At 45.6% G+C, this 24,808-nt stretch overlaps 1 protein-coding gene across 1 annotated transcript in view; it reads left to right on the top strand.

Moving 5' to 3' along the window:
• LOC107107164 (ADAMTS-like protein 3) overlaps window positions 1-24,808 on the top strand; it is a 263,683-nt gene that overhangs the window by 43,181 nt on the left and 195,694 nt on the right. The window contains exon 3 of the mRNA XM_015407420.1: window positions 2,969-3,095. Within this exon, the coding sequence (XP_015262906.1) occupies window positions 2,969-3,095 (127 nt within the window). The remainder of the gene's footprint in view (window positions 1-2,968; window positions 3,096-24,808) is intronic.

The raw sequence follows: 24,808 nt of genomic DNA, 5'->3' as shown, positions 1-24,808 counted from the left end.
GCCGATGCCTCCGTCGCCTGGCTGGAGTGGCCGCGGGGGAGTCTGGAGTCGGGCGGCCGCTGGTGGGAGCCGCGGGTGCCCGGGCCGAGATTGGGGGGGCAAGGCGGGCGACAGAAGGCCGATGCCTCCGTCGCCCGGCCCTCTACAGAATCCACCCCCCAAACCTCCAGGTATTTCCCTCCTTAGAGCTGGCAACCCTACATTCCCCTCAGTGCCTGTTGGTAGGCAACTAAGCTTGGTCCTGTCACCTACTTTGGCCTTTGGGAGAAAACACATTGGGGCCAATCCTGATAGGGTTGCCAACTCCAGATGGGAAATTCCTGGAGACTTGAGGGATGGAGCCTGAAGAGGGTGAGGTTTGAGGAGGGGTGGGACCTCAGACAGGTACACTGCCATAGACTCCACCCTCCAAACCAGTCAGTCCCACATAGGGAACCATTGTTGCCAATCTCCAGGTGAGGGCTGGAGAGCACTCAGTATTACAACTGCTCTGCAGAAGGGAGGGCAGAAGTCAGCTGAAGTCAAAGGGGCAGATAATGGTAGGTTGATGGTTAGCTGGGAAGGAGATGGGGTTGCCAACTACATGCTGACAAATTCCTGGGGATTTGAGGGGTGGAGCCTGGAGAGGGTGGGGTTTGCAGAGGGGTGGGACCTCAGACAGGTAGAATGCCATAGACTCCACCCTCCAAACCAGCCATTTTGTCCTGGGTAACAATTGTTGCCAATCTCCAGGTGAGGGCTACAGATTACTCACAATTACAACTGCTCTTCAGGTAGCAGAGATCAGTTCCTCTGGAGAAAACAGTGGACTCTGTCATTATACCCTGCTGAGGTCACCACAGCAAATTGACACTGTTTGCCCAAAGCCAGAGCACTCTCCCAGAGCCTCTTTATAGATCTCGTTGTATTTATTTCCACAACGGGCCTTATTCCTAGTACATTATATACTTTAATAAGATTCTTTGTATTTTTGTATTGCTGTAAGAACAATAGTACACTTTTGTAAGAATATAAGCGCATTTAAACTATTGCAGCTTACTTGTTATTTTTTGGTGATCATAGGAGCTGCACCCCCTTCTGTATGTTGATTTAGCTTAGTGGGGGGAGAGGAAGCAGGTGGGTGGCTAGGAGCACTGCTACCGCTGCTGCTCTGCGGAGTGGGGGAGGAAGGAGGCAGGAGGCTGGGAGAGTGATGGGGGCAGAAAGAAAGAGTGATGGGGGGTGGGAAGAAAGAGAGAGAAAGAGTGATGAAGTGGGGAGGCAGAAAAACAAAGAGAAAGATGACAGGTCAGAAAGAGAGAGGAAGTCACATGCATGGAGGAGAAATAGAGAGTAAGAAAAGGGGGGCAGAAGGGAGAAATAGTGTGAGAGAGGTAGGGGGTGAGGAGAGAAAGCAAAGGTGTGACGAATGAGATAACCATCCCGCAAGTTTCTTGCGGGTCTCCACTTGTATATTCTATTTTTGTAAGCCGCCCTGAGCTGGCCTTGGCTGGGAGGGCAGGATACAAATTCAATAAATAAATAAATAAAATGAAATTTCTCTCCCTTCCTTGATAAAAGACCAGAGAAAGCTCTGTTAAAGCTAGTGTCCCAAGAGCTTGGGCTAAGAACTTCACAAGTTTTGCACAGTTCTCAAGGAATCATGAAAACTATAGTTTGGTATACTGGTGCCCTCTACATTTGCTGTGAAGTTTCATGTACTCCTCCTATGCTAATGACATCATGTGTACATAGAAAGCCTCTTTAATATGCCATGGGCTGGAGGGGAGAATGCCTTTTTTCCAGCATTGTTGTGCTTTGCTGCAGTAAAACACACAGTTGGATATTGCAGGCTTTTTAGGCTGAGTTGTGGATTTTGTTGTCCTCCTGTCAGTCTTGTTTTCCTCATGTCCATCTTACTGCCAGCTGGATCGCAAAACTCCCTTCTTGAAGGAGGTACAGGAAGAATTGACTTTTGTTGAGCAGTGAAGTGTTATTATTATTATTATTGTTGTTGTTGTTGTTGTTGTTGTTATTGTTATTATTATTATTATTATTATTTTGCTGCTCATCTTCAGGAGGTTTAGGGATAATGTCATTTTAATGTCAGTGTATGAAATTATCTTATAGCAAGTTAGACTATGAGAATTTCTAGCTCAATTTTGTTTGCTTTGACTTGCACTGACTTTCCAAGTCTTGGGTAGAGAAGGTCTTTCTCAGGCTTGCCACCTGAGGCTTTTCAGATGAAAATGCTGGGAGCTGAACTTGGGATCTTCTGCAAACTGAGCTGTATAACTGAGCTGCAGCCCCTCCTTGCCAGACATCTGTTTCCAGATGGGTGCAGAGGGGAAGTGACGCTGTCCGGGGTCTTCCAAAGCATCTCCTGTTCCAATGAGATGGATGAAAGCTGGGACTGGCTTTTTGCTTTGAGGAAGAATGGATCCAGGCAGCTCATTGGCAGGCACCATTTGGGGATCACATTTTGGACAGTTCACAAGGAGACATGGGGGATTTATCATTCAGCTCATACAAAAATTGGTACTTGGATCTATTTTCTGAAACATCAATATCATATGGTGTAAATTTGTGCCATTGAATGGCATATGATAAGGCTGTAATATGGAACCAGCCAAACTTTTTAAATTCTTGACCTGAAGTCAGGATAGGAGCTGAGGTTATTCTAAGTTTTTTCAAATCAAAGGCAAGTCCTAGATACCTTGTGAGTTACGTTCTAAAGAATAGTATTTGACTTAGCAGGCGACTCCTCCATTTCTTAGGCCAGGATACCATAATAGGTTTCAGTGGTCTAAAACATCACAGACTAGGCCTCTTTTGGGGGGATTAAATTTGCGAAGTGTGATGCACGTTTGAGAGAATGAGGCCAGCTCATAACATCCAAAGCATAACATAATAAATTTAAAGAATGCTAGAAACCTGAGCATGCCTGGGGCAGCTTCCCTCCTCCTTACTGTAGTGTTGATATTGGCAGGCCGTTGGCTGTGATCGGCAGCTTGGGAGCCAGGCCAAAGAGGACAGTTGTGGCGTCTGCGCTGGAGACGGGTCGACATGCAGGCTTGTGAGGGGACAAGTGAAGGTGCATCTGTCATCAGAAAAAAGTAAGTTTGCAACTTTAAATGTCGTTTGGCTTGACTTTGGGTGTGTCTACAAAAGAGGGTGTCATGTTGCAATGATGGCTGTTTCATTGTATAGTTCATTTGTTATTCAGAGTGGCTATTCATAAAGATTGTGCTAGATCACTCACTTATGAAATACTGCATATTTAAGGGACAGCTCTGCAAGAATTTAAGGCACGCGTTTTAACATAGAAATTCAATTTCATATATCAGGAATAGCTATCAAGATAGGCATCTTAATTCCTAGACCACATGTGAGCATCTGTGTTTGTATGCAAGGACAAAATACTTTTATAATTTTACAGCTGCATTTTGAAATCTCTTATGGATTCTCTATTGAAAGTGCCGTGTGTAATTCAAAGTTAAAGAATGATAGAGTACCAGGTCCAGAAGAATCCAATAATCATCTACTCCAGACATGCAGCCCCTCTCCCAACCCTCCTCAGTCTTCTTTCTAATTGGGGCTGGCGCAGTTTTCTTTCCCAAGAGAATACGTAGCTTTGTTTTTAATTGTTAAAACCAAGTTTCTAGTCCTTATGGAAATGGGGAGAAAAACAGGAACTGTGTCTTCAAATTAAACTCAGACTTGAAACAAGGGCAGAGCAAGACTTGGCTGTAGTCAGGAGAGGACTTTTTGTGCCCCAACAGTTCCCTTTCCTTTTTTGTAGGACCAACTACAAAGACCTGACTTTATGTAATAGTTATAACCAGGGGTCATTTCGTAGAAAAAGAGGAGCAGGAGCTCATTAGCATAATGCATTAGCATAACTTATTTGCATATGCCACACCTGCTGACATCACCGGAAGTATGTCAGAAGGCTCCACTCCAAAAATCTCCAGGTATTTCCCAACTCAGAGCTGGCGAGCCTACCCTCCTTTCTGTTTTGTTCTAACTTTGGGCAAGAAAGAGAGAGGGAGGGAGGGAGGGAGGGAGGGAGGAAGGAAGGAAGGAAGGAAGGAAGGAAGGAAGGAAGGAAGGAAGGAAGGAAGGAAGGAAGGAAGGAAGGAAGGAAGACTAGACCTCAATGGCATCCAAGGAAGCTGATGGGCAGTAGGTTCAGGATGGACAAAAGGAAATGCTGCTTTACACAGAGAGTGATTAAAATGTGGAATTCGCTGCCAGAGGATGTAGTGATGGCCACAGGAATAAACTGCTTTAAAGGGGGATTAGATAAATTCATGAAGGATAAGTCTATCAGTGGCTACTAGCCATTCAAGTCCAATGGCACCTTTAAGACCAGAAAAGTTTTATTCAAGGTATAAGCTTTTGGTTAAACTTTCTTAAAGGTGCCACAGGACTTGAACTTTGTTCTGTTGCTTCAGACCAACACACACCTGAATCTACTAGCTATGGTGACTGAGGGGAACCTCCACATTCAGAGGCAGTCAACCTCTGAATGAGGGTCTGGGACGCTGAGATAGAATTGTTTGGGAAGATTCAAACACGCAAGGAAGAGCAGCCCTTCGCATCATTTCCTGAGGCAGCCAGTGCTGCTCACCAGCCTCAACCTCTCTTCTACAAGCATGGTGCCCTCCACAAGCACCCTCATCACCCTCCCCCAAGAAGACACGGGCTCCAGGGAGCACAGGTCCAAGAGCACCCTGAGCAGCCCAGTTCCAGCTTGGATTATTATCCCCCCCCCTCCAACCAGCTCTGTGCTGTTGTTCCATGAAGGGCCATGGAAAGTGCATGCCCAGCGCATCTCCATACACTAGCCCAGGTGGCAACTGCATTCCCAGGGCCCCCCACATCCGAGGAGGCCCCCAAGGCAGCCAATAAAAACAATTCGAACCAAGATGCTTTAAATGGAAAGAAACATTGATTAACCCCAGTGAAACGACCACCAACCACATAAAATCATCAAACCCAGCAAGGGGGGGAAAGTACCAAAGTGTCCAGTGATCAACAAGCAGGCAAACAGCAACTGATTACAAATGCCCCCCATGACCAGTGGAACCACCAGGCCCCCTTCATTGTCTCTATGGAGATGTCAGGGAGTGGTTTTGGTCATCTGTAAGCTCTGGTTTGGGCAGGGGGGAGTGAGAAGCTCCCTCCCTCTCCTCCCCCTCCCTCTGGGTCCTTCTTGGCAGCCTGGGTTGCCAGCCTCCAGGTGGTACATCAAAACAAAGAAACACTGTGATGAAATTGACAATAACATTTAATAATTCCTGTGAACATCAATAAAAACTTATGCAATGTAGCTCAGGAAATTCTAACATATTTAAGAAAAAGTCCAAAATCCTCTATGAGCACCCGGTTCTTTACTCATTTCAAAAATCTTCCTCAGGAGTAGTCCTTTTATGTTAGAAGGTGTCAGCATCTTGATACAGTTTAAATACTTTTTTTGCTTCCTTCAAATAGTAGCAGTATTAACTTCTTTTTTGCTTTCTTCAAATTATTGCAGATTAGCTTCTTTTTGAAATTATCTTCCAGTTCCTTTTCAAGTATTTGAACTAGGAGCAAGCTAGTTAATTAATTTCTTAATAGTAGCAACCAGTCCTCTTTTTTTATCTGGCTAGAAGCATTCTTATTTCATATTGGCTGGCAAAAGAAGTATTTAAGTTTTTATTGATGTTCATAGAAATTATTAAATGTTATTGTCAATTTCATCACAATGTTTCTTTGTTTTGATGTATTTCCTGTACTGTAATCCCTTCTTTGGTTTTCTCAGCCTCCAGGTGGTGGCTGAAGATCTCCCGCTGTAATTGATCTCCAGGTGCCAGGGATCAGTCCCCCTGGAGAAAATGGCCACTTTGGAAGGTGGATTCTCGGGCCTTATACCCTGCAGAGGTCCCTCCCCTCCCCTGATGTGGTAATCCTCATTCAGGCTCCCCTCCCCATGTCCAGGTATTTCTGCACCCAGAGCTGGCAACCCCAGGAACACCAGCAGCAAGGAGAAAGGGCTGGGAGGGGAGGGCCCAGCCAATGGGGGGGTTGCTGATCGGGACTGACCAGCCCAGGCCAAGCCCCTGGCATGCTCCGCATCCAGCCTACACTTTACATGTGGCGATGGCGGCGCCCTTCTTCGCTCGGGAGGAGCGCACGGCTCTGCTCGGTGGCGACACACTATAAAGGCTGCGGGCTGGGAAAGGCTAAACTCAATTTAATGCCTGCCCAGAGGACTCCCAGCCGCCGTTTCTCTCCTGCTTTAACAACCGCCCTGTTGTGATTTTAGACATCCTGGCAGGAAGGGGCATAGAATCTGCAGCTCCCCGTTTGTCCCAGCCGGGCCTGCATTCCAATCCCCTCGGTGCCTCTACTCCTTGTAACTGTTTTAAGCATGGCCTTGAGCCCTTATTGTTAGCCGCCCTGAGCCTGAGGGGAGGGCGGGATATAAATCGCATAATAAATAAATAAATATAATAGCATAATAAATAAATAAATATCTTTGACACCCCTGATTTAGAGCCTCAGGAGGCAGTTGAAGACTGCTCTATTTAGGACTGCAGTTGACTGATATAGTTTTTATTTACTAGCAGTCCTAATTTTAAAATTGTGATCTTTTATGTGTTTCTATTGTTGTTTTATTCATATTGTTTTTAGTATATATTTATAATCTTTTTATTTATATTGTAAGCCACCTTGAGCTCCACAAGGGAGAAAGGCAGCTAATAAATGTTTTAAATTAAAAAAAATAAATGAAAGTAAAATCTGCAAGCATGAATGTGATAGCCTTCCTCTCATCTAGTATTCAGAGATAGACTTAATCCTGTAGATGGCTAAATATTCTTCATCAATTTTCTAATCCCTTTAAAACAAAACACAAAACCAACTAAAATTATGACTATCACTGTACTTTGCAGCAGTGAATTCCATAAATAATGCCTTGTGTAATACGTGTAGCTCCCATCAGATCTTGGAAGCTAAGCAAGGTTTGTGCGAGTTAGTCCTTGGATGGGAGGCCACCAAGGAGGTCCAGGGCTGCTACACAAAGAAAGGCAATGGCAAACCACCTCCAAATATCTCTCTTGCCTTGAAGACCCTACAGGGTAGCCATAAGTCAGCTGCATATTGATGTCACTTTCCACTTCCACCAATGTGCAGTCACTTTATTTTCCATTGTCTAGTCCATGATGCTGGATATACTCACAGAAATCCCATGTCATGCCCCAAATTCAGTGGATTAAAAAAACAAAAACAAACAAACAAAAGGCAAACAAACACATTCTGTGCAAACTTACAAATCTGTGGTGAGTTGGGGGGGGGGAGCCTTGTTGAAAACAGTCCTTAAAGAATTGGGATTTGATGTTGTGATATAAAAACAGCTGGAGTTTGGCTTGAGAAAGAAACTTGCCAAGAAGGGAGTTTGAGGTCTTGTTTGCTTCTGAGTCTATAGTGGGTTTTATTGAGATATTGAATTGTTGCCCGTCAATTGGACGGGCAACAATTCAGTATCTCAGGGTTTTGAGAAATGGCTGGTAAGGGCCCAATCCCCTCCAGATCTCTGCACAAAATGCCACATTGCAGACTCCTGCTGGACTTGATGTTCTTTGGATGACAGCCAGAGTTGTACGGTTTTCTCATCATTCCAATTCATTGAGGTTTTGTCAGGTGTTTCTTTCCTATATCTATCTTTTTGCTCCTCCAGGTGTACTAAAAAAAAGCACAGCACTCTAATGCACCTTAAGAGTTACTGTGCATAAGAGATTTTAAATTCATAGCTTTTGTCATAGAATCATCATAGTGCATACATTAAGAATGCAACACCTTTTCTCAATTGTTTGCACAGCATATGGAAATAATTTGAGAAATGTTTCCTAAAGTGAAGCGAATTGGGAAAACACAGTTTCTCTTAGTGATACCACATCAGTCGAGGTGTGTGCTGTATTTGCAGCTCTGGACAAAGTCTTGCCAAAAGATGGCGCATACGCAGTCATTTTCAAGGCAGTCACTCCTACAACTAAACCCTGTGAACTGCTGCATGAACCAGTAAGGAAGTAAGGAAAGGAATGCCCTGGATGTTGCTGCTTCACAACCTTTTTTGTGTTCTGATAGGTCTCAAAAGGGTTGGCATCAGTATTGCCAGGTGTGGCATTGTTGTTGTTCAGTCGCACAGTCGAGTCCGACTCTTCGCGACCCCATGGACCAGCTCCCACCAGGCCCTCCTGTCTTCCGCTGTCCTCTGAAGTTGGCTCAATTTCATGTTCGTTGCGTCAATGACACTGTCCAACCATCTCATCCTTTGCCGTCCCCGTCTTCTTTGACCTTCAATCTTTCCCAGCATCAGGGTCTTCTCCAGTGAGTGCTCCCTTCTCATTTGGTGGCCAAAGTATTTGAGCTTCAGTTTCATTATCTGGCCTTCCAGGGAACAGTCAGGGTTGATTTCTTTGAGGATTGACTGATTTGATCTTCTTGCAGTCCAAGGGACTCTCAAGAGTCTTCTCCAGCACCATAGTTCAAAAGAATCTATTCTTCGGCGCTCGGCCTTCCTTATAGTCCAGCTCTCGCAGCCATACATGACTACTGGGAATACCATTGCTTTGACCATGCGGACTTTTGTTGGCAGGGTGATGTCTCTACTTTTTATCATGCTGTTTAGGTTCGCCATCGCTTTCCTCCCAAGGAGCAGGCGTCTTTTAATTTCATGGCTGCAGTCACAGTCTGCGGTGATCTGGGATCCCAGGAACGTGAAGTCTGTCACTACTTCCACGACTTCCCCTTCTATTTGCCAAGGAGTGATGGGGCCGGATGCCATGATCTTAGTTTTTTTGATGTTGAGCTTCAAGCCCACTTTTGCGCTCTCCTCTTTTACTCTGAGCAAGAGGCTCTTTAGATCCTTTTCACTTTCAGCCATTAGAGTGGTATCATCTGCATATCTGAGGTTGTTGATCTTTTCCCCAGCAATCTTAATTCCCGCTTGTGATTCATCCAGGCCAGCATTTCGCATGATGTACTCTGCATATATATTAAATAAGCAAGGTGACAGTATACATCCTTGTCGTACTCCTTTTCCTATGCTGAACCAATCAGTTGTTCCGTATCCGGTTCTAACTGTCGCTTCTTGGCCCTTATACAGGTTTCTCAAGAGACATGTGAGGTGGTCTGGTACTCCCATCTCTTTAAGGACCTGCCATAGTTTGTTGTGATCCACACAGTCAAAGGCTTTAGCATAGTCAATGAAGCAGAAGTAGATATTTTTCTGGTACTCTCTTGCTTTCTCCATAATCCAGCGAATGTTGGCAATATGATCTCTCGTTCCTCTACCTCTTCGAAACCCAGCTTGTACTTCTGGTAGTTCTCTATCCACGTACTGTTGAAGCCTAGCTTGTAGGATCTTGAGCATGACCTTGCTAGCGTGTGATATGAGTGCAATTGTGCGATAGTTTGAACATTCCTTGGCATTGCCCTTCTTTGGGATTGGAATGTATACTGATCTTTTCCAATCCTGTGGCCACTGTTGCGTTTTCCAAATTTGCTGGCAAATGGAGTGCAGCACTTTAACAGCATCATCTTCTAAGACTTTGAATAGCTCAGCTGGAATACCATCACCTCCACTAGCTTTGTTGTTAGTAATGCTTTCTAAGGCCCATTTAACTTCACATTCCAGGATGTCTGGCTCAAGGTCAGTGATTATACCGTCGTGTTTGTCAAGGACATTGAGGTCTTTCTTGTATAGTTCTTCTGTGTATTCTTGCCATCTTTTCCTAATCTCTTCTGCTTCTGTTAGGTCCCTACCGTTTTTGTCCTTTATCATGGCCAGCTTTGCATGGAACGCTCCCTTGATTTCTCCAATTTTCTTGAAGAGATCTCTAGTCCTTCCCATTCTATTGTTTTCTTCTATTACTTTGCACTGTTCATTCAGGAAGGCCTCCTTATCTCTCCTTGCTGTTCTCTGGAAATCTGCGTTCAGTTGGGTAAATCTTTCCTTTTCGCCTTTGCCTTTCGCTTTCCTTCTTTCCTCTGCTATTTGTAAAGCCTCATCAGAAAGCCACTTTGCTTTCTTACATTTCTTTTTCTTTGGGATGGTGGTGATTGCTGCCTCCTGTACGATGTCACGAACCTCTGTCCATAGTTCTTCAGGCACTCTATCTATCAAATCCAGACCCTTGAATCTATTCTTCACCTCTACTGTATATTCATCAGGGATGCGATCTAGGTCAAACCTGAATGGCCTCGTGGTTTTCCCAATTTTCTTCAGTTTAAGTCTGAATTTTGCAATGAGTAGCTCATGATCTGAACCACAGTCAGCTCCAGGTCTTGTTTTTACTGACTGGATAGAGCTTCTCCATCTTTGACTGCAAATTATATAGTCAATCTGATTTCGGTGTTGCCCATCTGGTGATGTCCATGTGTAGAGTCGCCTCTTAGGTTGTTGGAAAAGGGTGTTCGCTATGACCAGTGTGTTCTCTTGACAAAACTCTGTTAACCTTTGCCCTGCTTCATTTTGCTTTCCAAGGCCAAACTTGTCTGTTATTCCGGTTACCTTTTGACTTCCTACTTTAGCATTCCAGTCCCCTATGATGATGAGGACATCATTTTTTGGTGTTAGTTCTAGGAGGTGTTGTAGGTCTTCATAGAACCGGTCCACTTCAGCCTCTTCTGCATCAGTGGTTGGGGCATAGACTTGGATTACTGTGATGTTGAATGGTTTGCCTTGGAATCGGACAGAAATCATTCTGTCATTTTTGAGATTGTATCCCAGTACTGACTTTTGCACTCTCTTGTTGACTATAAAGGCCACACCATTTTTTCTACGAGATTCCTGGCCACAGTAGTAGATATAATGGTCTTCTGAGTTAAATTCGCCCATTCCTGTCCACTTAAGTTCACTGATTCCTAAGATATCGATGTTCAGTCTTGCCATCTCATTTTTGACCACGCCAAGCTTACCCTGATTCATAGATCTTACATTCCAGGTTCCTATGCAATACTGTTCTTTGCAGCATCGGACTTTCCTTTCACCATCAGACACATCCACAACTGAGCGTCCTTTCAGCTTTGGCCCAGCCGCTTCACTCTTTCTGGGGTTACTTGTACTTGTCCTCTGCTCTTCCTCAGTAGCATGTTGGACACCTTCTGACCTGAGGGGCTCATGTTCCGGCGTCATATCTTTTAGCCTTTTGTTACTGTCCATGGGGTTTCTTGGCAAAGATACTGGAGTGGGTTGCCATTTCCTTCTCCAGTGGATCACGCTTGGTCTGAGTTCTCTGCTGTGGCCTGTCCGTCTTGGGTGGCCCTTCACAGCATAGCCCACAGCTTCATCGAACCGCTCAAGCCCCCTCGCCACGACAAGGCAGTGATCCATGAGGGGGAGGTGTGGCATAACACAGTACTTTTTATGCCATGAAGGAGAGGTAGGGCATAGTACACCCTGCTTTAAAAGGACTTCAGCATCTATTTGAAGCTGTGCTTCAGCTGTGCAAAAACTATACCCCAAACCTATTGGACTGGATGATGTGTAGTTTAACATTATGGGTACTAACGTCACACATTGATGAAAGCCATTGTCAATGTCAAGTGGGATATATTTAAGAGTGGGGTAATTGGGTTGCTAGCTCTGACCGAGAAAATGCTGGGAGATTTGGGGGGCTGGTTTCAGGGGATGTGACATCACATCCTCTGTGGCAAAGACCATAGATACTGGGGAAATTCCTAGAGTGATGAGATAGTACTTCATGTTGGAGGTTTGGAGAATGTGACGTCACTTTTTGGTGACTCTCTGTAGGAATCCCTACCATTTCTATGGTCTGTGCCTAGAAAGGGATGTGACATCATAGGGATTGGGGATGGTAGAGGCTGGGGAAATCCGTGGAGTGCTGCCACTGACACTATTCCCTTCCCCTCCGTTTTTTTCTCCTGTTCCTCAAATCATTAATGGCATGAGCTTGGTGCCAAGGGTGGGGGCTTGCCTGCTACGTGTGGGCAAATGGCAAGCCTACTTTTGTAGTTCAAGATTTTTGCTACTTGCCAATGCCGGCCACATGACTATGGAAATGTCTTCGGACAGTGCTGGCTCTTTGGCTTGGAAATGGAGATGAGCACCACATCCCTAGAGTCGGATTCAACTGGCTTTCAAGCAAGGGAAACCTTTACAGCCTGCTAAATTTTTAACAACTAGGAAAAAGGCCCGTTGTGGAAATAAATACAACGGCCTCTAGAAAGAGGCTCTGGGCGGGTGCCCCGGCCTTGGACACTCAGTGTCAATTTGCTGTGGCGACCTCAGCAGGGTATAATGATACTGAGTCCACCATTTTCTCCAGAGGAACTGATCTCTGCTACCTAAAGAACAGTTGTAATTTTGAGTGATCTCCAGCCCTCACCTGGAGATTGGCAACGATGGTTCCCCAGAAGGGAATAGTTGGTTTGGAGGGTGGAGTTTATGACTTTGTACCTGTCCGAGGTCCCACGCCTCCTGAAACCTCACCCTCTCCAGGCTCCATCCCTCACCTCTCCAGGAATTTCCCACCTGGAGTTGGCAACCCTATCTCCTTCCCAGCCAACCATCAACCTACCTTTATTTCCCCCTCACTCTTCAGCTTTCCACCCCCCCACACACACCTGCAGCCTCTACTGTGCTCTGAAACCCTGACTGCTACGTCACATTGGCTGTCATACGGGGGCCATCTCAGCAGCATATAAGGATACAGAGCCCACCATTTTCTCCAGGGGAACTGATCTCTGCCATCTGGAAAGCAGTTGGAATTCTGAGGGATCTCCAGCCCTCACCTTGGACACATTTTACCTCAGAACAGAAAACTGTTTAGAATGTTAGAGGCAAAAGCCAATCAAGTCGCATATGCAAACGACCTCTGTGTTCCAAGGCAAAAGCCAATGAGGCTGCATATGCAAATAACCTCTGTGTTCTGAGTGACTATGGGGGGGAGAGGAACAGCAAAATGTTTAGAATGTTGGAGGCAGGACTCAGGCAAAGCAGCCAGTGGATAGGGAAGACCCTTTGAATGACAGATCAGAGAGCGAACTGATTTTGGAGCGTATGGAATGTTCTATAGAAGTGCCACCACCATTCGGCTTTTATTTATAAGGGAGATTCCTCTGTTTCTGCATTCTCAGGCACAAGAGCCAGCAGCTCTGTGTTTTGTTTTGATGGGTCATAAATTGGGCAGGCCACTGTGTAGTGTATGTATAACTGTGCAGATATCATTTGGGTTTAATTGATGCCCAGATTTTAAAAAATCTGATGATTGATTGATAGAGAGTAAAAGATAGCCAATGTGGTGCAGTAGTCAGGATGCTGGGCCAGTCACTCTCACTCCTTCCCTAGTCTACCTCACAGGGATGTGATGAGAAAGTACAGGAAGGAGGAAACTTGTGCACTGCCCTGAGCTCCTTGGAAGAAGGGCCGAATATAAATCAAATGAACAAACAAGGCAGATCTCAGGAAATAAAAAAGGACTTTGGAAGGACTCAGGAAATAAAAAAGGACTTTGGACCTCAAAGCTTGGAAGTCAAAAGCACTGAAAGTACTGTCATATTCCACTCAAAGGAAAAAAGAAGAACAAGGAGAAAAACAAAACAAACACACAAAAAAAAACTGGTTTATCATCTTAATCCAAACACGGAAGCGGTTTTAAGTGGGTTTTTTCAAGTAACAGAAGGGTAGGCTATAAATTTTGTAAACAAATAAATGAGGCAAATCTGATTCCTTAATTAGTTGGCAGCTATAATCCAGAAATGTGTTGATTTATGGACTTGGAATGATCTGCTTCGATCACAAGTTTAGAGTAAATACAAGAGAAAAAAGTCTTCTTACGCAGAAAGCACGCTGTCAGTCTAAGGCCCCGATTGCTGGCAAAGCCAAGCCCCTTGCACCAAACCCTCCTTAACTTTCTGGGGAAATGATCAAACATTCTGACTGATGAGATTCAAAACAAGAGTGTAACAAGTTGTAAAAGTCTGCCTTGCCCCTGGGAAAATGGAATAGTTTAGGCATGGAACTCAAATCAGCATCAGTATCAGCTCTGTCTAGTGGACAGCTTTTCAGCTGGAACTCTGCTATTAGGTTTGCGTGGGGATGAGGGGCCTTGGTTTTATTGACTGGCAAAGCATGATCGGAAAAGAGTCTGTTCTTGATACTAAGAAGGAGAGATTGGAGTGGTGGTGGTGGTAGGGAGAGAACAACCCGGGAAGCATATTCTTGGGTCATCATGGTTCTCAAACTGCAGGGTGCACCCCCAGTGAGAGGATGCAAGACACCTCAAAGGGGCAAGCGCAAAATTTCCCAACTGCAGAGATTTCTCATTGCAGCCATCAAAACTTCTATGCTAATCCTGGCAGCTGCAGAAATGCAGAAAAAATATGGATGCTTGCTTCATTTTTAAAAAGATTTAGAAAATGTGTATGCTGTTTCTTCAGAGACATGCTTGAGGGTGGCTCACGAAGTACAATAATACAAAAATGAATAACAAACCATAAACACCCAGCTAGGGTGTAAATAACAGCACAAAACTCAGCTTCTGGACACCACAGTCTGCCTCCTGCTTCTTCCTTTGGTAAATTTGTTTGTGGAAGGAATCAGGCATCTTGTGTTCTTAATACCAGTGATGGATTAGTGCTCCAGCGCAGAGCTTCTTATGCTCACCTGGCCATGAGCTGCATCCATGAAGCTTTGTGTAAGGATTCTGTGCCCTTGCTCACTAAGGAGATGGATCCTAATGGCTCATGGAAAGTTACCAAGCAGTCAGGTTTGAGGGAGCTCCTGTGCGGTTAGGGTAGCCTGTGCCTGGAACTTGGTGTGAACAGGGTTTGCATCCCAGGAGATGCCCCAGAATCATCCTCTTAGAGGGCTTTATCAGTGGTTGACATGAAAAAGGGGTCCCATAATGTGTTGAGAGCAATCGTCTTCATCATCTGGCGTTCAGCTAGTGGGTTGCACACAGTTAAAACATGACCTGATAGTGCAAGCTAGAGACAGGAAGGCAGATAGGACTAGAGATAATAAATGTTAACATAATGGAATAAAGAAAACGTAATTAAATGTAGGCCCCATGTTGAGGATTGGGGTTAACCACAGGTCATGTGCCTGGAGAACGGGAAAGCTGCTGTTCTTCAGCGAATCCACGAGCAACAGACTCTCCCCCTCCCTCCCTCCCTCCCTCCCTCGTAGAAAGTGGATGAATCTTTCTCTTTCAGCTCTTGGTTATATGGAAAAACATTTGGAACGATTTCAGTAGCTGTCCCACAAATCAAGGCGTTGTTTAAAGGTTTCAAGAGGATCTTCTGGAGCTTTGCCTTAAACTAGTCAAGTGCTTATGGCTGAAAGCCGATGCCCTAATGAGTATCATACGGGATGTAGCGAAAATGCGTTCCTGTTGCAGGCGGAAAGCGTTTTCCACCTTGGTGCCTGCAGGTTCTACCCCCTCTGCTGTCCCACCTGAGCCCCTTCTTCAGAGCACCGCTGGAGATATTGCTCAGTGATACCACATCAGCTGGGAATAACTTTTGGACTCTGGTATTTCTTTCTGTTGAATGATGTGGCACCAGACTAAGATGGATGTTATCTGTCTAATGACCTCTAAGTCCTTTTTTATTTCCTGAGATCTGCCTTGTTTCTTTTAGAATATAATGACTTACATCCTCTTCCCCCCCTCCCATCTTTGGAATGTATATATCTTTAAGTCTCAGGAAATTTAATGAGCTTCCAAAGATTACATTGCTGGTTTTGCAATGTGCTTTTTTTGTTCCGAGAGAGAGAGAGAGAGAGAGAGAGAGAGAGAGAGAGAGAGAGAGAGGCAGAGGGTGATATTAAAACCCTTTCCTGTTGCTCCCCAGCACATGCATTGCAAGCAGGGAGAAGCAATGGAAAGCAAAAGGGTGTCTCACCTGCCTGGTTTCGCTGGGGATGTGTATTGTGTAGCAGGAGTAGGATTCCCAGGGGAGGGCCAACCATACCCTAAATGTTAACTCTACCCTCCCAAATTTCCTCTGTGAAGTCATCTCTATGTGACCCATAGCTGACGTTAGATGAGAATGCAGTCACTAGAGATGCGTGCCACTTGAAGATGGACTTTGAAATAGTGGTTAGGTTCTGCTCCAGTTTGGGATGCCTAAATATTCAGTTTGGTTTTGGGTTCAGTTCAGGTTTCTCATGTGCCCAATGGCACTCTAGCAGACAGTGGGAGAAATAATTTTTTAAAATACTCTCAGTGATGACATGGTATTACTTCCATGAAAATTCTAAAGTAATGTCACACCTCTCTAGAAACTGCCAGAAACTCTGGGGGTTTGCCATAGAATTTCTAGTGATTCCCAGAGAGGTATGACATCACTTCCAGGTTTTCCTGATGGCCACCCCCACCCAGTCTTTTGCTGGTTGCCAGACCAAGCCTGATAACCCTGGTTCGGTTTGATGTGCATTGGAGGGTCACATTGTGAACTTTTACTGAAAAGTTCCCTTTCCTGAATTCAAATATGCTTTGAACTGATACTGGTTTAAAATTAATGCACCTTCAGACTATTGGATCATAAATCCTTGGTAGGAGACTATATCATTTCAGTCTGCAAGGGCTGACTTTGATGCTTCCCCATAGAATTATAGAGTTGGAAGGGGCCATACAGGACATCTAGTCCAACCTCCTGTTCAATGTAGGATCAGCCTAAAGGCAAGATACAAAACAACCCCCCAACTGCCTCACACTGAAAAAACTAGTGCCTCAGGGAAAAGGCAGAGCTTGGGCCTTTCCTCCTGATGTGCTGATTTTCCAAGCACAGAGAAACTTTTATACAGAGAGAAAGATTAGATATGCAACCTTTCACCTGCATTCTGAAAGCATTGCAGTTCCAATGGGACTGTTGTATAGATTGGTTCTGGGTCATAATGCCTGGTGAGGAAATGTTCATTTTGCATCCCCCCCTGGAATACAGTACTTAATGCTGTGTAGTTTTACTGTGTATTCTCTTAGAAGTCTCTGCACACCAGAGTGTTGCTGGTAATGTGGATGTTCCATGGCCCTCTGCCTGAAAAGCATGCTGTTAACATTTTAAAAATTGGAAGGATTTTCATGCATCTGTTGTATACTAGGCAGGAGAAAGACTCTCACATCCCTCTACAACCAGACAAATCAGCCTCGATGAAGGCAGAAACATCAGTGAGTGAAGTTGTTCATATCAGAAAGTATTGCAGCCCCCCCCCTCCACCAGAAAGACCCCTGAGCTTGGCTGTGTTTGGATTATAGAAACTCAGAATTCCAGCTATCCTGATGGCAGGAGACAGACAGAAGTTTATGACCAAGATGATGGGGCAGGGACTTTGATGACCTCATTGCACACCTGGACTGCATAAAGCTTGTAAGGACTCTTTGGGGCTGCTGCCCCTTGCTCCGACAGAGAGTCCTCTCCGGAAGAACCAGTGTCTAGCTCGCCGCTGGACTTGCTGTCCTCTTCTTTTTTCTCGTCCTCTGGCCTTCCCAGCTGAACACTTAGAAATTCTTGAGCTTTCAGAACAGAGTCATTCTTTTCTTTTTTATCCTTGATCTTAAAATTTACGCCTTCTGGAAATAGCCATTTATATCCAATTGAGTTTGTCTGAAGAAATAGCACAAGTTCTTTGTAATTCTTTCTCCGTTGTCTTACTTCAAATGGAATATCCTTTAGCGTTGTGATGGTGTTTTCCCCTGCTTTCAGGGGTGTTCCAGCAACCGCTTTCAGGATTGCATCCTTGACATGCCTCTTCGAGAATCTTACCACAATTTCCCCAGGCAGATTATTTTTCTTTATATATCCTGAATATGATCTATAGACCATGTCCATATCATTAAGCAACGATTCTGCCTTCATTTCTGTCACTGGGGCTAGTAGTTCACTCATCCCTTCTTTAAGATTCTCCCCTCTGTTCTCTGGCACGCCCTGGAAACGAAGGATCATATTGGCCTTTTCCATTTGAACTTGCAGCAGTTGATCTTCCATGGAAGTTTGTTTCCTTTACAGCTTTTGCACTTTCTTCTTCACTTTCTGTGTGGTTGCAGCCACTTCCTTAACCTTCTCAGCATCTTGCTTCATTATTTGTATCAAGTCGCTTATCTGAGTTTGTTGTGCAGTAATGCTTTGAGTAACTACAGACATCTGTTCCTTGAAGTTATTCAGCTGCTCCAGCAGAGGGCGCATGTAATCCGGTACAGACTTTGCCACCTCACTGGTAACTTCCGGTTTTGGGCTCTCAGATCCTTTCGCTTTCAAAAGTCTTTCTTTGTCCTTCTTCCTCGCCATCTTTATCGTTTGTTTACTTTCGCGAATTTTTTGAAAGACTCTGAATGTGCACTTGACCGCTTAGATTCACTTTGGTAAGTACTTCTAGGCAGTTTCCCTCGCGTTTTCTTCCGCTCCCCCCTCAATCGCTCAAAAGTTCGTGCGCATAGGAGGCGTCCCTCCCCCGCTCGTTTTTTCCCCGTTCGATGGGAACACTTTGGAATTGACTCACATTCATAATTGGTCATTTGACCTCACTTTCATTTCGTTTCTGCCGCGTGATCCCCTGCGCTTGTCCCGGTCAGCGTCACTAAGTCCATACGGTCTCACAGCATGGAGAACCGTCGGAACAAAGAGGTGCCTCAATTCTCCAGCATTCCACCCTCGAAGAGGTGACCTCTTATAAGTTCCATGGCCAGGGCCCCTTCGCCGGGCTCCTGGGGGGGGTTCCGAGCCTGCGCACCCCCTTCTTTGGCTGGAGCGCAGCTTCACCCCCGGAAGGTCCGGGAGGTGAGTCTGCTAGCGCGCCGCCATAAACCGGAAGTCTCGGTGCTGGAGAAGACTCTTGACTGCAAGAAGATCAAATCAGTCAATCCTAAAAGAAATCAACCCAGAATGTTCCCTGTAAGGCCAGATAATGAAAATGAAGCTCAAATACTTTGACCACCAAATGAGAAGGGAGCACTCACTGGAGAAGACCCTGATGCTGGGAAAGATTAAAGGTCAAAGAAAACGGGGACGGCAAAGGATGAGATGGTTAGACAGTGTCATAGATGCAATGAACATGAAATTGAGCAAACTTCAGAGGACGGCGGAAGACAGTAAGGCCTGGCATGATCTGGTCCATGGGGTCGCGGAGAGTCGGACATGACTGTGCGACTGAACAACAACAACAAAAAATAGCTTGCCAGGTGTGCATACACACACCTAGGGCCAAACTGGGTATGACAGCATTCTCACAGCCTCCACGAGGATGCTGCCACCATTTTAAAATCATTCAAAAAAGCTGTGAGGGCCCCCTGATCTCAACTGGCCCACAGTGCGGCAGACCATAACACTCTTTATCTCCCCATGCAGCTGTTTTTGCACTTGCAGAGGGGGGAAGAGGAGGATTGCTCTCTGGCCTTGCAGCATTGTAAAATGCAGTGTCCTTATGATGACTGTGAGGATGCTGTCATGTCTAGTTTGGCCCAGAAAAGCTGGACTGGGACTGAGACATGGGATTAAAAAAATACAGTGTGGTGTAGTGGTTAAAGTGTTGGACTAGGATCTGGGAGACCCAAGCTCGACTTCCTGCTCTGCCATGGAATCTCGCTGGGTAGAGTTCCCAGTCCTCTGGTGGGGGCGGGGGAACCCCCCCTTTTGTGGGCTCTTGCCCACTGCTGACTACCTGGCTGGCAGGGCAGAATCCCTCCCCCAACTGACCTTCCAGAGCGATTTCTGGTAAAACTGGAGGTGCAGGCCCCAACATGATGACATCACCCGGAAGTGACATCACATTGGGGACGGCACTCTGGTTTATGGGCAAAACTGTTGGTTTGAAGCCAAATTTACCATAGAGTTTTGCCCAAAAACCAGAGTGTCACCCCCAACATCCCTGACATGATGATGTCATTTCGGGATGATGTCAACATGTCAGGGGGCCTCCCTGCACTTTTGGTTTTACCAGAAGTTGCCCGACATCACTTTTGGTCTCCTGGAAGGACGTCAGGAACCCCCTGCCAGCCAGGTAAATGGACCTGGCAACCCAATCACTGGGTGACCCTGGTCCAATCACACTCTCAGCCTAACAACCTCACAGGGTTGTTAGAATAAACTAGAGGAGACAACTATGTAATCTGCCTTGGATTCCCATTGGGGAAAAAGTTGGGGTAAAATGAAGCAAAATAAAAATTTTAAAAATGGTAATTTATGTCTTTATCAGGGTTATTGTGATGATAAAATAGGATAACCTCAGTATTCCTTGGAAGAATGGTGGAATATCAATATTATTGATAAGTAAGGCTATAGCATTTGAGATGCAGGTGGACATGTCATATTATAGCAAAAAATTAAATTGTTGACAATTTTTGTATCCTTCAGTAGCACCCAGGATCTTTATGAAGTGAGTATTTCTGGGAACTATCAGGATTTGGTTGTACCTGTTTCCCTCTTTTATTTTTAAGAAGTCACAGGAACTCTTTGTCCTGTGTTGAAAAGAATAAGGTCCTATTGATTCAATAGAATTGTGCTGCTTAAACAACCCCCTTGCTCTACTTTGCAAGAATATAAGGGCTTTTGTTTCAGTAAGTCTATGAAGTGCATGCTAGTTGGTTGGGGACTTTTAAATCTACAGACTTCGTGGCATGCAGTGGTTAGTGCTTGAAAAGCAGTCATAATGCTGCCCATAATGGGGAATCTTTGCTCAAGCACATAAAAATCAGGAGTACATCCATTCTCCCCTTTGTTGCTCAGAAAATGAGTATACTTTCTGATCTTTTCCAGCTTCCTTGGCTAATAACTATTGGTAGACCTGTCCTCTGTGTCTAATCTCCTTTAGTAGTCACCAAAGCCAGTGGCTGCAGCCACATCTTGTGGCAGCAAATCCAGTGTGTAGTGGAGTAAGATCAGAGTCCAGTAGCACTTTTAAGACCAACTGTATTTCCAAGGTGTAAACATTTGACTATCTGATTAAATTTTGATATGCACAATTTATATGTACTATATAATCACTTATATGTATAACTAGCCTGATACCCGTATTCACTATGGTATTTAAGTTCCGTTTGAAATGTAACATTTGTTGTAGGAATTTTAATGGAGAAGATTGTAGTGTAAAAAATGAAGTGAGACATATGTACTCCCCCCTCCCCCCGCTGAAGGACCTCTCTCTAGACCACATTGGTAGTTCTGCCCACAGGTGCTAGGATCACCAGCCTGCTTGGTGAGCTTACTCTGGAGCAAGCAACATAGAACTGTCCATTTAAGAAATAGTCGTCTGTTAAGTCAACTCCTGCCACCTTCCACAAAAGTGATGGCCTTTCTACTTGTGTTCTTGGATTGTTTTGCTCATATGGAGACTGTGTTGTTCTGAGCACCTCAGGGTGATCTCGCTGGTACTTGGCCTATGCAGCTCAGTGCCCCGCAGGAGTACTATGTGTAAATGTCTTTGTGTCACGAGTACTGCCAAGGATCAGCTCCCTGCCCCAGCAGAAGTCCTGAGTACAGCTGAGGATGAGCTCCCGGCTCCAGCGGAATCTGCACCTGACCCCAATGAAGCTGCAGAGTCCACTTCGGCAACAGCTGGGGCAGAACAACGCACGTCGGACAGCCCCCCTGATTCGCCTCCACTGGTGACCTGTTTGCGGGATCACCGCCAGCAGGACTCGGCATCCTGGTGGTGAGAGGTGCGCCTGCGCAGCAGGCGGCCCCTCAGCCCTGAGTTCTAACAGGAGCCAGGACACATGCGCTGACCGCTAATTGACAACAGCCCCGGAGGGATACTTAGCACCTCCCTCTCTGTCGATCCCTCGTGCCAGCAACTAGTTAGCTTGACAACGCTCTGCACCCACCTCGCCCGTGTTCCTGATTCCTGTTTCCCGCTTTGAACTCTTGGCTCCTCGACTCTGGCTCTGACAACAACGCTCTTGGTTCGTGCCCTGAACTCTGGTGTTTTGGCTCCTGACCCCCTGGACTCTGGCTTGACGACTATGCTTGCGGTTTGTGCTTTGGACTTGGTGTTTTGGTTTCTTGACTTCTCAGCTTTCGACCTCAGACTGGACCCGGACTACCCCTCTCTCGCCCAGCCTGCACTCCAGCCTGTGATACTTTGCCACATTCCTAAATTGCCTCCTCCTTGTAGCATTGGTGTATCTGGCTCGATGTTTGCCAAGAGCTTTCTTGTGGGCAGTAAGAGGTGAGAGGTGTGAGGGAGAGTTGGTGTGAGGGAGTGGTGATGTGGTGGACATTTCTTCAGGTTCATGAGGGAGGCATGCATCAAAATGGCTCCTAGAAAGATCCTTTACTATCTCCCCATAAACATTCATTAACTCAATTGTCATGCTGGCTTTTTTGAAAAATGTCTATTCAGGAGTCTTGAATCGCTGATTTCTGTAACTGTCCTCAACTGTCTGCAGTCTCTTCTAACTGTGTTTTTACCTCAGAATATTGAGATCCACAGCTGAGCAATCAGAGGGAGGTGGGTGCAAACAGGCTAGTTTTACCTCAGAACTCTGTGCTACACAGTTGACCAATCTGCGAGGGGGGGAGGCAAGGAGGCAGCAGCCTGCCAGGCACATGGAAAACAATTGGGGGAACACATTTTGCACCCCTTTTACCCGTAGGGCTCATGTTTCTCAGAAATCTCTTGGGGGGGTTGACATCATAGTAGGAATGCACTCCCTTTATTTTGAGTTCCTTGGTGCAGGGGTTTGGCCTGGGCATTAAATTGTGAGTGAGGGCATACCCCCTCTTTTTATATATAAAATTGCCTCTCATTTATGTTACATTTAAGAAGTGGGACAATAACTACGTATTCAAAACACCATCCAAGCAATCAGATATTAAACAAGTTCATATGAACCAATTTTCTAGAACCCACATTGTGAGAAGTTAAATAACCTAATAAAGGAAACCACTTTTCTACAAATTTGGGGTATATTTCCATAGTGGGTGGGAGTGTGTCTAAAGTTAGTGGTGAGCATCGCTAAGGTGATCCTGCTGGGGTGGCCTCCCTAATGGATTAAAGTACCCTGGCCCTGCTCCTACACCTGACAAACACCCGCCTGTCTGATGCTGGAGGGGATTGTGTTTAAAGGCATCAGGGAGGCTGGGCCAGCAGCAGGGGCTAAGGCAATCCTGCTGTGCAAACCTTCCCAATGGCTGTAAGTATCCCACCTCGTCTCCTACACCTGACAGGCAGCTGCCTGTCCAGTGTAGAAGGGGGAGGAGTATTAGAAGCCACTGTGGAGGCTGGGCTGGCAGGATCACTAAGGCGTTACTGCTGGAGCGGGCTCCCTGGTGACTTTATGCACCCTGCAACTGCTGCTGCACCTGACAGACAACCACCTGTCAGGTGTAAAATGGGGGGAAAGTGTGTTGGAAGCCTTCGGAGAGGCTGGGCCATCAGCATTACTGCACCTCACAGGTGGTTGGCCATTCCTATTCCTGCTTTCCTCAACTGTCATTAGCTCTGTGCAGTCTCCTGTAACTGTTGGGTTGGGGTTTTTTTAACCTCAGAACACTAAGCTCTACAGCTGACCAATCAGAGAGTGGGGGGGGTGCAAGGAGGCAGCAGCCTGGCAGCCAAATAGGAAGCAATTGGGGGAGCACATTTTACCCCTTTTGACCCCCTTAGGGGTTGAATTTCTAAAAATCGCTTCTTATTGAGCATCTACGTCATGGTAGGAGCACTCTCCCCGAATTTTGTGTTTCTATGTCTAGGGGTTTGGCCTGGGTGTTGATTTTACGGTGAGGGGACTTTCTTTTATATATATAGATGGACTGAGCTGAAAACAGATACTTCTTACAGGATGAGGAATATGGAAAGGACATGCTGGTGTGGCCTGATTTGCCAGTCCCTAGTCTAATATTGAAATCTTTTCCATATAGGAAAAAGACAGTAGCATTTGAAGTAGCCCTTGGTCTTATCATAAGGTAACGTACACAGAATGAAGTCTGACTCTGCAGAGTTCCTTCCACATGGGCTTTGTTTTTGCAAAGAGCTGTCATTGTTGGGCATGGAAAATCGAACTCCCAATGTTTCCAGGAACAGTTTGACTTTGTAATATCTCCTGTTTCCCTCTTCCATATCTGAAGAACAGGCTCACCAAGTTGTTTGTTGTCAGCTGTCTGAAGTTCTATCAAAGATCAAGTTCAGGGACCACCAAACTGAAGCAGAAAGGGCTGTGCTAGTTGGGAGCCCCAGGCAGCAGCATGGCAGACTCTCGTCTCCCCTTCATGGAGCATTTTAAACAGCTTAAAAAAAAAATGATTCAATGGGGGGTGATCCAGGCACTTAGATTCACTTTATTAAAACATCTATAGACAGATTGTCCACAGGAGGCATGGAGCTGCAAAACCTACAAGAAAATAAGTATTTGCTGATATGGCATTTGAACAACAAAAGCAGAGGACAACTGGGGCTTAGCCAGAACAAAAGCACCCTTCTTGGGTCCCTCTTCTGAGTGTGTGCCACCTGTGCTGTGGAAATACTACATGTACTGCCAGAGAGGAAAGCGGAGTGTGGCATCAGATTGGGTCAGTTTTGCAGTTAGCAGTGCTGGGTGCTGCTCACACATCCCTCACCTTTGGCTTGTTGCTTGAATGTCACCATCTATCATTTTCATCCTACCCTGCCTCCAAGCTGCTCAGGGTAGTGTACATGCCCCCCCATTATGTCCTCACAGCAAACCTGTGCGGTAGGTTAGGCTGTGTGTGTGTGTGTGTGTGTATGTGTGTGTGTGTATATACATATATATGTATGACCAGCCCAAGGTCACCCAGGGCTTCATTGCCTGAATGAAGATTTGTACCCCAGTCTTCTGGGTCCTAATCTGCCACTTGAATGGTGAGA

Source organism: Gekko japonicus, unplaced genomic scaffold (assembly GCF_001447785.1).
Source record: "Gekko japonicus isolate JY-2015 unplaced genomic scaffold, Gekko_japonicus_V1.1 scaffold322, whole genome shotgun sequence".
In the NCBI taxonomy this organism is placed as follows: domain Eukaryota; kingdom Metazoa; phylum Chordata; class Lepidosauria; order Squamata; family Gekkonidae; genus Gekko; species Gekko japonicus.
Note: the sequence above shows the minus strand (reverse complement) of the source record. Positions and strands in the feature narration are given on the sequence as shown.